Source organism: Rhea pennata, chromosome 2 (assembly GCF_028389875.1).
Source record: "Rhea pennata isolate bPtePen1 chromosome 2, bPtePen1.pri, whole genome shotgun sequence".
In the NCBI taxonomy this organism is placed as follows: Eukaryota; Metazoa; Chordata; class Aves; order Rheiformes; family Rheidae; genus Rhea; species Rhea pennata.
In genome coordinates, this window is record NC_084664.1 from 50558799 (window position 1) to 50571403 (window position 12605).

Genomic DNA, 12605 nt, shown 5'->3' on the forward strand with positions numbered 1-12605 from the left:
GACATCTGCTTTTTTGCAGCTGTTGGGTATCACTGTATCAGCGGCACCTCACTGACCAAGCTACCTGGTGAGAAGCAAGTGATTTTTCAGCGTCAGAAAAAAAGAAGCTTCTTTACATCAGTTGAGTCGAAAGAGGGGAAAAAGGTAACATTTGTAACATTTATGAAATGCAGTGGCAGAGGCGGTTGTCATATGCACTCATCATATGTGTGACTGCAAAGAATTATGTGCTTTTTTTCCTTTACCTTTTGTTGCTCAGATAATTTTTAAAGCAGTTTTCAAAACTTCTGCATAATCAAAAGTGGGTGTATGTATGTTGTATGTGTGTGTGTATATGTGTTCAGCTTAAAATATGTAAGCCGTTCTGAATCTAAATGAGATTCAGATATGTTTACGTGCAGTTATTGTAGAGTTGCTGTCTCTAAACTATTGCTACAGAACGGTTTTGTCCCTATACGGTCTCACTGACTTGTAATTCAGATTAAATTCCCCTCTGTGTGTAATGTAACAGAACTGTAGATTGAAAAAGTATTATATCTGTGACTACACACAGTAAGGGTCAGGTTAATGATAGCCAGTGTTCAATGTTACGTAGCAGCAATATACAGTGGAAAGAAATAAAGCACTTTTCCTCTGATTTCTCCATTCATAAAAATAAAAACAAAAGGGGAAGATCCTAACTCACACTTGCAAAAATCCTGATATGTTAGGATATGTTTCCTCTGATATGAAGAACAAATACATGAGCAACATACTTGCATTATGTATGATCTGGGCAACTTCAAAATAGTATCAGTTAAAACTCTATCTGTCCATCAGAGATTAGCATACATATGAAAATGACATATTCTTGTTATTCATATGGCCCCTGAAGACAGCACTTACTGAAAACTGATGTCACCCTTCAGTAAGCATCATTTCATTATAAGAAAGGGTCAGATATATTTTTATTACTGTTTTCTTTTAGTGATGTTTGCCTGATTGAAAAAACAGGTGAAACTCTTAACCACCATGAATAGTGGTTTTGCTTTTTACTTTATTCCACACAGGATTTATCCCTCTTCGATTTAACGCCTATGGGTCCGTATTTTTCATTCCCATTTGCTTTCCCTTCTACGGCTTGAACAGTGTTCTTGACCCGTCACACTTGCAGTGTTGCAAGGACTGAGCGCATGCGCGTTAGGACTGTATTTTTGTAAGTGTGCATACTCATTCAACAATACTTAAATGTCCTTTAAGAATCTGTAATGAGAAGCATGTCAGACTTGCAAGGCAGTTATTGCTAATTACATTCTTTTCAATGTAATATAAGCTTGTGGAGTAACCATATAGTCCATACAAACTGAAAGTCACTAACGTTTTTATATTCCTTCATTCTCAGGAACAGGGGGAAAAATGAGTTCCTCAAGTACAGAGTCCTTTAAAGCCGAAATCTCAACTTTATATGACTATTATGATAACTATAACGATGCTCCAAAACCGTGCAGTAAGGAAGGCGTCAAGAGGTTTGCAGCCTCCTTTCTACCCGTTCTGTACACCCTCGTATTCCTGGTTGGGCTAATGGGAAACGTTCTGGTCATTGTGGTCCTGTTCAAATACAAGAGACTGAAGAGCATGACTGATGTGTACCTGCTAAACCTCGCCATCTCAGATCTGCTCTTCGTTTTATCCCTGCCATTCTGGTCTTATTTCACAATAGACCAATGGGTTTTTGGAACACCCTGGTGTAAAATCATTTCATGGATCTATCTGGTTGGGTTTTACAGTGGCATATTTTTTATTATGCTTATGAGCATAGATAGATACTTGGCAATCGTTCGTGCAGTGTTTTCCTTGAAAGCAAGAACTGCCTTCTATGGCCTGATTACTAGCCTTATTGTATGGTTAGTAGCTCTTGTAGCCTCAATTCCTGAACTTATATTTAGAGAATCTTTTAATGAACAAAATTATACCACCTGCAAGCCAAGATATCCAGGCAATTTCACAACATGGAAACTCTTTTCCACTTTGGAAATCAACATTTTAGGGCTCTTAATCCCTTTTATCATTATGGCATTTTGCTATTCCATGATCATCAAAACATTAGTTCACTGTAGAAATGAGAAAAAGAACAAGGCTGTGAGGATGATCTTTGCTGTCATGATTGTGTTTTTCTTCTTCTGGACCCCTTACAACATTGTGATTTTCTTACAATCACTGGAATTTACAGGAGTCATTAAAGACTGTCAAGTGAGCAGAAATCTGGACTATGCTTTCCAGCTAACAGAAATCCTAGGCCTTTTTCACTGTTGCCTCAATCCAGTCATCTATTTCTTCATGGGGGAAAAATTCAAGAAGTACCTAAAGATGCTCTTTAAGAACTGGCTGATACCTGGAGATATTTGCAAATGGTGTGGAGTTCACATCGCTTACCACACTGAATCTACCAGTTCATTCCACACGCAGTCTACTGGGGACCAAGATGCTCTGTAAGCATCATGTTTCAAACTGACTGCTGAACTCACCTGAAAGCTAACTGACAAAAGCTGAAACTTTAAAAAGCTAAGCAAGTGTGCGTGCATTTTACGATAAGTTAGTGCCTTACAATAACTTACTTTAGCTTTGATTTCTGCCTTTAGATTTTCTGAATAAGATGACAGAAAGTGTCCCAGATGTGGAACGTAGGAGATGGACATGCAATTTTTAACCTGCTACAATTACCAGTCACTGCTCAGGTGTAATAGCAGCCTCAATTTGCTGCAAAGTGCTGTGCTGCGCTTCTTATTTTTCACCAGTTGGCCTGGCGCAGAGGAGAAGGCAGAGGAGAGAGAACTTCTTGTCATCAGCAAGTGCATTTGGAAAATAACCTGGTTTATTTAAGGAGAAGGATGGTTATTATCATTTTTTATTATTATTTTGCAATTGATCTGCACTGAACTTGTTCATTTAAACTCTTAGTCACCTGTTACCAAACCTGCCAGTGTTAAATGTTTAGCTCAGGGAGAGGGTATAGCCTCTGTCATTAAGAAGGAGGACAAAAAGCAAACTCTCCAGGACTCAAAAACAACTATTACAGATTATATTAAAGATATGTTTCCTCTTAGTTGCCACATGTACCTATGTGTAGGTACGTACGTAAGCATTTTGAATGACCTCATTGCTGTAATTCAGGGTGACCATTCTGTATTTTAATTAACACAGAAAATGTTTAAGATGTTTTTGAATAAAATGTTTTAAAAACTTACTTTCCAGCTTGTGTTAATAAATTTGAAATATCTTGGATATAGGTTTTATGTGACTGTGCATTTGAAAAGTACTTAGCACCTAGACTCAGTTTTATTCACTGGAGACATACCTCACAAAACAAAAAAAAGTAAACCCAGAGATTGCATAGGAAAGGCCTGTCAATTCAGAAACTAGACAGAACGGTAGTATTTGAAAACAGAGCAAAAGGTCAAGAGTGTGTGTGCGCCCCAGTAGTTTCTCACACGTCTATATGGTGTTAATCAGAAGACTGGAACAGGAAGGGAACTCACACAGCAATACTTAGATCAGCCACAAGGGAATTTTGGCAGAAATATAAAATGTTAGGCAAAAATTATTAATGTGGTAGCAGACAAAATAGAAATTGAAAAATTTCTATTGGAAGATATTTCTGGTGTGTCTTTTTTGCTGGACCACAACCACCCAGCAGAAGACTTTGATCTTTGTTAGACTGTAAGTAACAAAGTCCCTGCTCAGTACTCAGTGATGGCTACAAACAGCAGCCAAGATGTTCAAATGCGTAACAAAAGGGCTGGAGAAAAAACATAAAAATTCCGTAATGCTATCGTTCTGATCACCCTTAAGAACAAAACGTAGATGGAAGCTTGCCTCCATGTGACCAACTGCATGATACAACATATAGATTGAAAATAAAGAGCAGCAAGCTTAAATACTCGCACACACACGTATCTGCAGTGATTAATTTGGGGAATGCATTGCCATCAGTAGTTCACTGACACCGACATCTTCACGTAAGGATCAGACATTGATACAGATAATGAGAAAAGCTGTTGAAGACATTACTTGCACTAAGAAAATGGTCTTCCTCACAGAAAAAGAATGTTAATTCTCATCATTCAATACCTTACAAGCCACTAAATAGATCAGTTAGGAAAAATAGCCATGTGGGGTGGGTTAATTCATCAACTGCCTGTTTTGAAAAGGAAGAGCAAGGCATATTGCAAGTGTCAGGTGCTGGAGAGTCACAGATGTCACCGAGTCTGACAATGCACCCCTCGCAAGCCAGCATGGCATTGCTTCTCACAGATGTGACACTGATGAAGCAGGCACTAAGAATTATTAAGCTACTCATCATTTAAGCACTTGGAAGCAAGAAAGCACTCTGCCGTTGTTTTCTCTTGGTCTCGCTCTGCGATGCCTCTAGTCAGGAACAAACAGGCCCTCGTGAAAGAGCCGGAACTGGTGGAAGACCTTGCTTATTGCCCAGAAAAGCACAGCTGGGGCTGGCATGACAGCCACTAGCCTAAGCAATGCTTGGCAAGCCAAGTTTAGCTCAGTTGGTTAGAGTGTGGTGCTGCTAATGCCAAGGTCGTGGGTTCAATCCCTGTATGGGGGTTGGACTAGATGATCTCCAGAGGTCTCTTCCAACCTTATGATTCTTCTGACCAAAAAAGAACTATTCGCAGCTCCTCGGGAGGAGAGGTTTGGGGCCAAGGGCAGCCTTAAGGAGCAGCACAGGGGCGCTCAGCAGCTCAGCGGCTGGTCCAGCTCCGGGCAAGCACCCTGTGGCAGGGGAGGATGCTGAATCCGCTCATGTGTGGAACTAATGGGCCGCACCCAGGCAGTGCAACTTTGCTTTAAACGGAGCTAGCGTAAAGCCCCTTTTCCTCCCACCACTAACAGACGCTTCTAGCCACCACTCCGCTCGCACCCCATGCATAGGTGCGCTTGGTGCAGAGCGCCTGATGCAGCCAGAGATCTCCTGGGGGTGCATATTATCCTGGTTTCTCTGCCCAGTGAACCTCTTCCAGTCCTCCTAGTAACCCTCAGAGGTACTCAGTGCACGTGCGGGGCGAGCAGCTGAGCTGAACCGTGTGCTCAGGGCAGGTTTGCTCCATCTGGTGCGAGGGGGAGCTCACCGCTCAGTGGTGGGCTCAGGAACCCACGTTCTGCGACTGGGGCTTACCAAGTTTTTCTCCTTTCTGTCATCCCAAACAAACCCCTCCTCCTCCAAACACTGACCTTTTGAAAGAGGGCTTTGAAATCTACTGATAAGAAAGAACAAGGTAAAAGAATATTATTAAAGATAGACAAAAATAACACAGTGATTTTCTAAATGTCACTTGACCAAAGGTGTCATTTTAGCTGAACAAGAGTTTCCAAGCAACGAATGACTATACGTGCAGGTCTACTAAACCATGAAAGAGGATAGACAGACATTTGAGTGAAGCTAAGTTGAGTCATTCCTAAGCCACAGGGTTCCACAGAAGGCCAGTCCGTGTCCTCCACTCAGTTGCTCTAAACCGTCACAGAAGGTTGGGCAGGGGGAAAATCAGTTCAGTTATGCCAAAAATAAATAACATTAAAAAGTTTAAAAAAAGTTCACGGGTTTGTTTTCATATCGCACTTAGATCACTGAGGTCCTTCCCTCAACATGAGGCTGAATTAGACACCTAGCTTCTACTCCAGAGTGTAGCTTCATCCCTTTTGACCATGCAGAGGAGGCACCATGGCAGTCAGCCTGTTCCCAACTCTCAAGTTGAGAGTCAGTCCTAGAAAAAGAGTAAGGAATAGCTGTTCTCCTTTCTACACTATTACTAGTTGTCGCTGCTCCAGCAACAGGTCTAAACACCTGGCCTGATGGTGACTGTAATTCAGTGGGCACTGCTTGACTCTTAAACTGTCATCAGGAACCCACACTCCTATCTTTTCCTCTAGGAACTTTTCTCTGTTTTATCCAGCATCTCTCTCTTAACATTGCCAGATACCAACTCATCAGGTCCCATCTCTTACACAAATAGTTTTACTTGACTTAATTTACAGATAGACATCAAAGGCCGTTCAGTATTGTCGGTCAAAATGACGACTAAAATGGTGCTTAAAAAATGCCTTTGGAGAGCATTTCACTACAGCAGGCACAAAAGCAGCTTGTAAGCAGAGGACTGCAAGTGAATACTCAGTATAACTATGTTGAGATTTCCACATTCACACAGCTGGTAAGAGCATTCAAAGGCAATATAGTGCTGGTCACTCCTGCAGTAATCTTACTCTAACACAGCAATGACGTACGAGGTGTAAGGGTCAGTAATGGAAAAAACATTCCTAAAGGAGCAGGCGCTGTCAATGAGTAGACACCAAATCAGATGCTTTGAGATAATTCTATTTTTTCAAAAACAGCAAGATCTGCCAGAAAAACAAACAAAACCCTATCTTATGGGTCAGTTCATGACTCAAAGACAACTTCCACAGAAATGAGGCTCAAAAGTGGAAAAGCCTCTTGCCTGTTCCATACCAGGAAAATCCAGAGTCCCTTGCCAACCTCTGGACCAAGTTCTGGCACCATGGAAGAACGCTGCTGCTTTCTTTCCCTGAACATATCTCTTCACACATCCCTCCCATGCCTTGCTCAAAGCAAGACCGCTTATTGTCCATGATCAGGGTGACTGATCAAAGGCTTTTCTCTTCATTTATTTCTGATCCTCCTTTGAACTCTCAGAAATAACAACATGTATGTGATCTCTGCTGAAGAGAGTAATGCCTTCTCTTATGCATAACTAGCCCCATGACCTTTTTTTTATTATTACTTGTTTAAGAGTCGTCATTTTATAGCTAGGCACAGAGCAAGAGTTCACGTTATGAAAATGACATGCATTTTTGAGAGATATTCAGGGCCCTCCCTGTTCTCCTTGGGAAAGGAGAACAGCCTGGAGATGGGGACCCCAGATCTGAGTTACCCACACTGTACCCTTTCTGGTAGCCAAATCTGAGATGCCCCAGCCAGAAAAGTCCCAATCTGGATCCAGATTCTGCAGGCAGGGCCATATCACTAATATGAAGGGTATCTGGCAATGAACAAATGAAGGTGCCTAGATAATGCCATCTTCCAACAAAAGCTGCTCTTCACTGGTGCAGCAGGTATTGTCTGTCTTCAAACACTGGACAGTAAGAATTCTTGTCTATAGATGACTGAAAGAGAAAGCACTTCATCCTCTGAGTAAGCACAACCCAAACATACGACTGATTAACCCAAATATATGATTGATAGCATACTCCTTTAAGTGTTTTTTTTTGCATTTTTATTTATTTCAAGGCATCAAGACATTGAAAGGATTTCTGAATTTTAGTTTCTTGCTTCTGATTAACAGCAGGCATTCAGTATATATCACACAGTAACAGCACACTGCAAGCTTTTCATGATTTCAGGCACTGCAAATTAAAAATTTCCATAGAACTGACATTTCTTTTAAATTCCAACAAGATGTTTGTTTCCTTGCTTTTACTTTCAAGGACTTCAGCAAGTAGTCAATAAACTCATCTGCAAGAAGCTGATGTGTTTCTAGAGGTACGAAACCCTCATAAAAAACACTCTCAGTTCTCCTAGCACCTCGTTCAGCATGGACTGAACGAAGGTTGACTTTACCAGATCTGCTTTTTTGCAAACACCTGAATTGGAAGTTGACAGCAGCACCAGTTGCACATCTCTTTATGGAAGCATATGTGACTCTTTTGCATGTAGACCTGGCACTCCTCAAACTATCCCCACAGAAATGCTGCAGTTGGGAGCAAGAAGGTTGAGGAGAGTGTCCCTCCACTACTTCTAACCAGTGTCAGTCTTGCATACATAGAAAGAGCAGTACCGGCTAGCAGGTACAAAAGTACCTTAATCCAAGTGAAGAAAGACCGCAATAGATCTCTGTATTTGCTCAGAACTGATAAACTGAAATTTGACCACAAGTAAGACCATGACCGCAGACTGAGTGACTTGTCTTTTCCGCTACCAAATTATGTGTTAAAGGACATGTAAAGAAGAGAGAGAGAGAGAGAGAGAGAGAGAGAGAGAGAGCAAGTGAGCACAGCTTTCCTTTTTGCTTATGCACTTCAATTCCTTATTGGTTTTTCATGAGGACCAGGAATAGCAAGAAAGTAAGGCTGGGTGGTTGGAAGGACCAACAAAGTTGTCCACTGGCACTGCAGCATCACTGCTGAGAAGCTGCAGAACAAAAGCCTGCCCTTGCTATGAACAAATCTTGTTTGTGCTTCTAGAAGAGTGAAATTCATAGCACAGGGCAAGCAGACAAGAACCTGCAACACTACAGACAAGGGGCTGAAGAGCTTACAAAGGGATAGAAAAAGGAAGCATGGATATAGGCTGGCTATCCTCTCCTCAGTTCTGCTTCACCGACCTACCCCTACACAACGCAGGTCAGTACCCACTTCTTTTAATCAGAAATATTAGAGAACCACCAAAATTCCTTGTGGGGAAACTGGCCCCCTCTTGCCCTCCTCTTGCTTTTCAAATGAATGCTTACAGCACAGCCACCAGCAGTTCAGGATAAATCCATTCACTTCCTCACCAGCCTAAGTTCACATTCGCTGCAAGCAGAGCTCACGCTACGGGATGTCAATGTTGTGACTGTACTAACAATATTTTGTTTCAGAAAGGGCAGTTTCATGACAGTCTGAACACCGGAAAGAACTGATTTTTGATGACAGCCGCATGGGCTAATAATGATCGACACTTTAATCTGATGCTGACATTTTGATTTTATTTCAGTGTCAGATTAAAGCTATTTTACAGCAAGTGCAGCCTATTTTTCAACATTACTTGAATCTAATGTTTCATTATTACTGCTCTGAATTCTTATGGAAACTTCATTCTGATGGGGGGAAATAATTTCAAAGTTCCTTGTGGACCAAAATTTGAGGAAAGAACTAGTGGATTTGTCTGGTTTAACAGACCATCATTTGTTAAAAATTGCAACGGAATAAACCTATAGCATAGCTCAATCAATAGCTTGTTCCATATACCCACAGGCATGTCCCAAAATTAAGAAAAAAAAGCATTGAGAAAAAAATTTCAGTAAAGTGATGGATGCTACAGTAGAAGACTACCAGAGAGTAAAGGAAGAATTGTTTTGTTTTGTGGGTTTTTTTTTTTAAACAAACACTACTAACTTCATTCAAGAGAATTTGTCTAACAAATTAACTTTTCTTGTTTCTACATTGTAAAAAGACTACACTGATTTATAGACTCCATAAAAATTAGACTGTGTGAGAGAAATTAAAACAATCAAGCCTCGAATTAGCCTCTATGAAAGGTCAATCACTAAGGAATAATTATTTAACAACTTATCTCACTGCCTTAGAAAGGAAGGCAAGAAGTGTTTCAGCACTAGATATCTGAGATACCGTCAAGTTTTTCTTTGCATGTTTTTTAAAAAAAAAAAAAAAAATCCAGGAAAGAGTTTGTACAGATTGATGGCAACTATTAGCTGCATCACAAACAAGAAAAAAAATGTTTTTGTAAGGTAATTCACAGCAGAAAGCTCAACCATACTATATGACTGAATGTGATCCTGTACTTTCAAGAAGGCACATGCCAATATCTGTGCCCGATTCCTTAACTATCATGCCAATACATACTCCTGGGTATATGCAGAGTTCCTGAAAAAAAAGTAAAAGGAACTCTAGAAATGACAACTATTTGTACAGGATTAGCCGTAGAAAAGCCGATACTCACTTACAGTGGAGCAAATAGGCAGCTTAGCAAACATTTATTTTAGTTAGTGACACCTCCTAACAAAATCTGGCATGTTTTTCAGACATAAGGCCACAAGATCCCACAAAGTTACTGCTCTGCAGAGAGGACACCAAGCCAAACCAAAACGCAATCAAAGATCAGTGACACCAGGCACAAGCCACATCTCCCTAATCAGTAAACAGCACAAGCTAGGGGTGTTTTTTTCCAGCAAGAGCAGCAGCTGCGTCCCCAGTACAGGAAGCTCGTACAGACCTACCAGGCAGATGTGCCCCTTCGAGGAAGGGCCCTGCTCCGTCGTGATGGCAAACGTGCAGAGTCCCAAGCAGTCAGACCGTGGGGCACCGGGGCAGAACACAGACGGGCCCCGCTGCATTTGTGTAGACAGTGCTTGTGCTTGGGGAGAAAGAAAAAAAAAAAAGAAAAGAAAAAAAGCAGTTTTACTACATGCAGTTTGCTTAGTAGCCCCAAGTTAGACTGCTCCCATTCTGCACTGGCTTCCCCAGCATATCAGGCTGCAAATGTCAACTAGGCAGAAGTAGCCCCAGCAAGTCAGTCGCTACCTGACAGAGTCGATATGCCCCAAAGAGACTGCCCCAAAGTACCCTTATTCTTCCTCTCCAGAAAACAAAACAAAACAAAACACACCTTCCAAGCATCTGTTCTCAGCCTTGCCAGGGATTTCAGTCAATTCACCTCTTGCATCTGTTACCTGCACATAAAAACTGTGCCCTCCTTTATAAAATACAGCATTCTGCATGTGAAAAGTACTATATTAAAGCTAAGTATTTGTTATTACAGAGACAGAAGTCTGTGTGTTCATTGCTAAACGTCTTGTCATGTCTCAAGTTGTCAAGAACCATGCACAGTTTTACTCACAACCCAAGAAACTTCATCTTCTGTTAGATGTCTCCAAAGAAGATGAAAACAACTTCATCATTACACTAAAACAGCTGGGCAGGGGGAGTTTGAGCAATTTCTTCTTAACATTTCTCAGTCAATAGGTGGTTGCTGTCCTAACTTATGAAGCTTTTCACACAAAATACTCACTCCTATTAAATTTGCTTGCAAGCTTTATTTCACATTTTGACATTTCTAATCAGCAGGGGGTTTCACCAATTTGCATGAACACACTAAAACAGGTAGCAGGAAAAAACTAAATAACTTCATAAGAACAGGAACATTCTTTCCAAGTCAAACCAGTATCAAGTTTTCACTGTCAAAAGCCATCAAAGGCTGACAATGAGTGAGTAAGCCCCAAAACTAAAACACAATGTGGAGCAAGGAACCGAGGTTATTAAAAGAGAGCTGATATTTTTATATCATCTTGACTGCTGTACATCATTAGGGCTTGGGTGGTTTTATTTTTTCGCAAACTGAGTCATGGCAATAGAGCAGCTCACAGTTGAATCAGCCATCAAAGCTGGGTCTCTTCCACTGAAGAGAGGCTAAAAGCATTGAAATTCCACCTCAACTTCGTAAGAAATAACAGACTTCATCTGAAAGTTTCAGGGGCTGAAATGTAGAAAGGGATGATCTGCTGTGCTCATCTCCAAAAGACAATACGTGGCTAAACGGACCTTAGTCAAACTCAGTACCGTAACTTCTACGTTAAAAAAATCTATTTTTAATACAGGTGAAAAAGAAAATAAACAACAAAAAAGTGAACTCCCTGGGTATTTTGTGTTTTATTTATTTATTTTTCAAACTCTGACTGAAGCACAAAAGGTAATCCCATGGCGCAGACCCCGACCAGCTCATCGCACAGAGATGGGGTAAACAGCCAGACTCCCTGAATGCTCTTTCACCCACCGAGCAGACAGGTACAGCAACGTGGCTGTATTTCTGAAGACATTTGCTCACTAGAAACTGGAATGAAACTAAACCTGGTATCATCTAACCTTACTATTTTGTGAACAACTGAAAACATGTGACACACTTCAAGAACAGTGAGAAAAAGTATGGTTCCTACTCTGAAATTGTCACAGCAAAATGTAAGCCAAGATAACAACAAGCGGTTGGGCAGCAAGCAACCGCAAAGGTAAGAGCATTCACAACCTTCTGGTCAGGCTCATTTTTTTTTCTTACATTTTGGATATATTTTCCCGACTTGGCACATCTTGCCTGGGGAGCTTAACCTTCATACCAGCTCAGCTCCTTTCTTCCATTCTGAATTTTCCACTTGCAGCTATGAAAATATGAAAGCTACAGAGCTCAGCATCATCCACCCTCATCCCTGCAGTGAGATGCAAGGCCATACCCTGCAGCTGGCTGGTGCCGGTGGCAGGCACCAAAAGAGAAATCCAGTTCTTCCACCTCCCTACTGCCAACCTAGGTTGGTTTTGTGTTGCTGAGGTTTGAAAAAAAAGGAAAAGAAAAAATCACTACTATTTCCCTGATACGCTATTATCCTTTCCCTTCTGTCTTCACAAAGCTTCTTATCTGGATTGTATTTAGAAACCCTGAATACTCTTGCTTGATTGTACCTCCGTAGCATTTAAGCATCCTCATCAACACCGTTCCTACAGGTATGGTACAAATTGGAAACAAGCTACACGTAAGTCAAATACACTACTGCTGTGATCTCATTTCAGTGATTTAGCACAGTTTCTTCTTCTTTTTTCTTTTTTTAAGAATTGGGGGAAAAGATAAAAGTCATTTGGGTGACTGAGGCATAGCTAGCTTGTATTCCTGTATTTGAACTAGTGGCAAGTTGCCTTCTATCCAAGTTGCCTTTGGTTCCTAGGTTGGGTGACCAAGCTTAGTTTTGTTTGTTGGCTTTTTCAGTAAAAGGGGTGCAACAGGAGTCCAAAATGTGGCTAACACAAAAGCAGAGGGCAGTTGATATCAGACAGTGAAACTC

General features: G+C 41.1%; 1 protein-coding gene across 1 annotated transcript; it reads left to right on the forward strand.

Annotated features, from left to right (window-relative positions):
* On the forward strand, nucleotides 1-2472 carry CCR4 (C-C motif chemokine receptor 4). Its single transcript, XM_062567890.1, has 2 exons — nucleotides 1-144; nucleotides 1382-2472. The coding sequence occupies exon 2, from the start codon at nucleotides 1396-1398 to the stop codon at nucleotides 2470-2472; it is 1077 nt and encodes a 358-aa protein (XP_062423874.1). The 5' UTR covers nucleotides 1-144; nucleotides 1382-1395.
* Nucleotides 2473-12605: the final 10133 nt, after the last annotated feature.

Excerpts from the sequence above, each read along its gene's own strand:
- CCR4 (XM_062567890.1), top strand. The coding sequence starts at position 1,396 with ATGAGTTCCTCAAGTACAGAGTCCTTTAAAGCCGAAATCTCAACTTTA.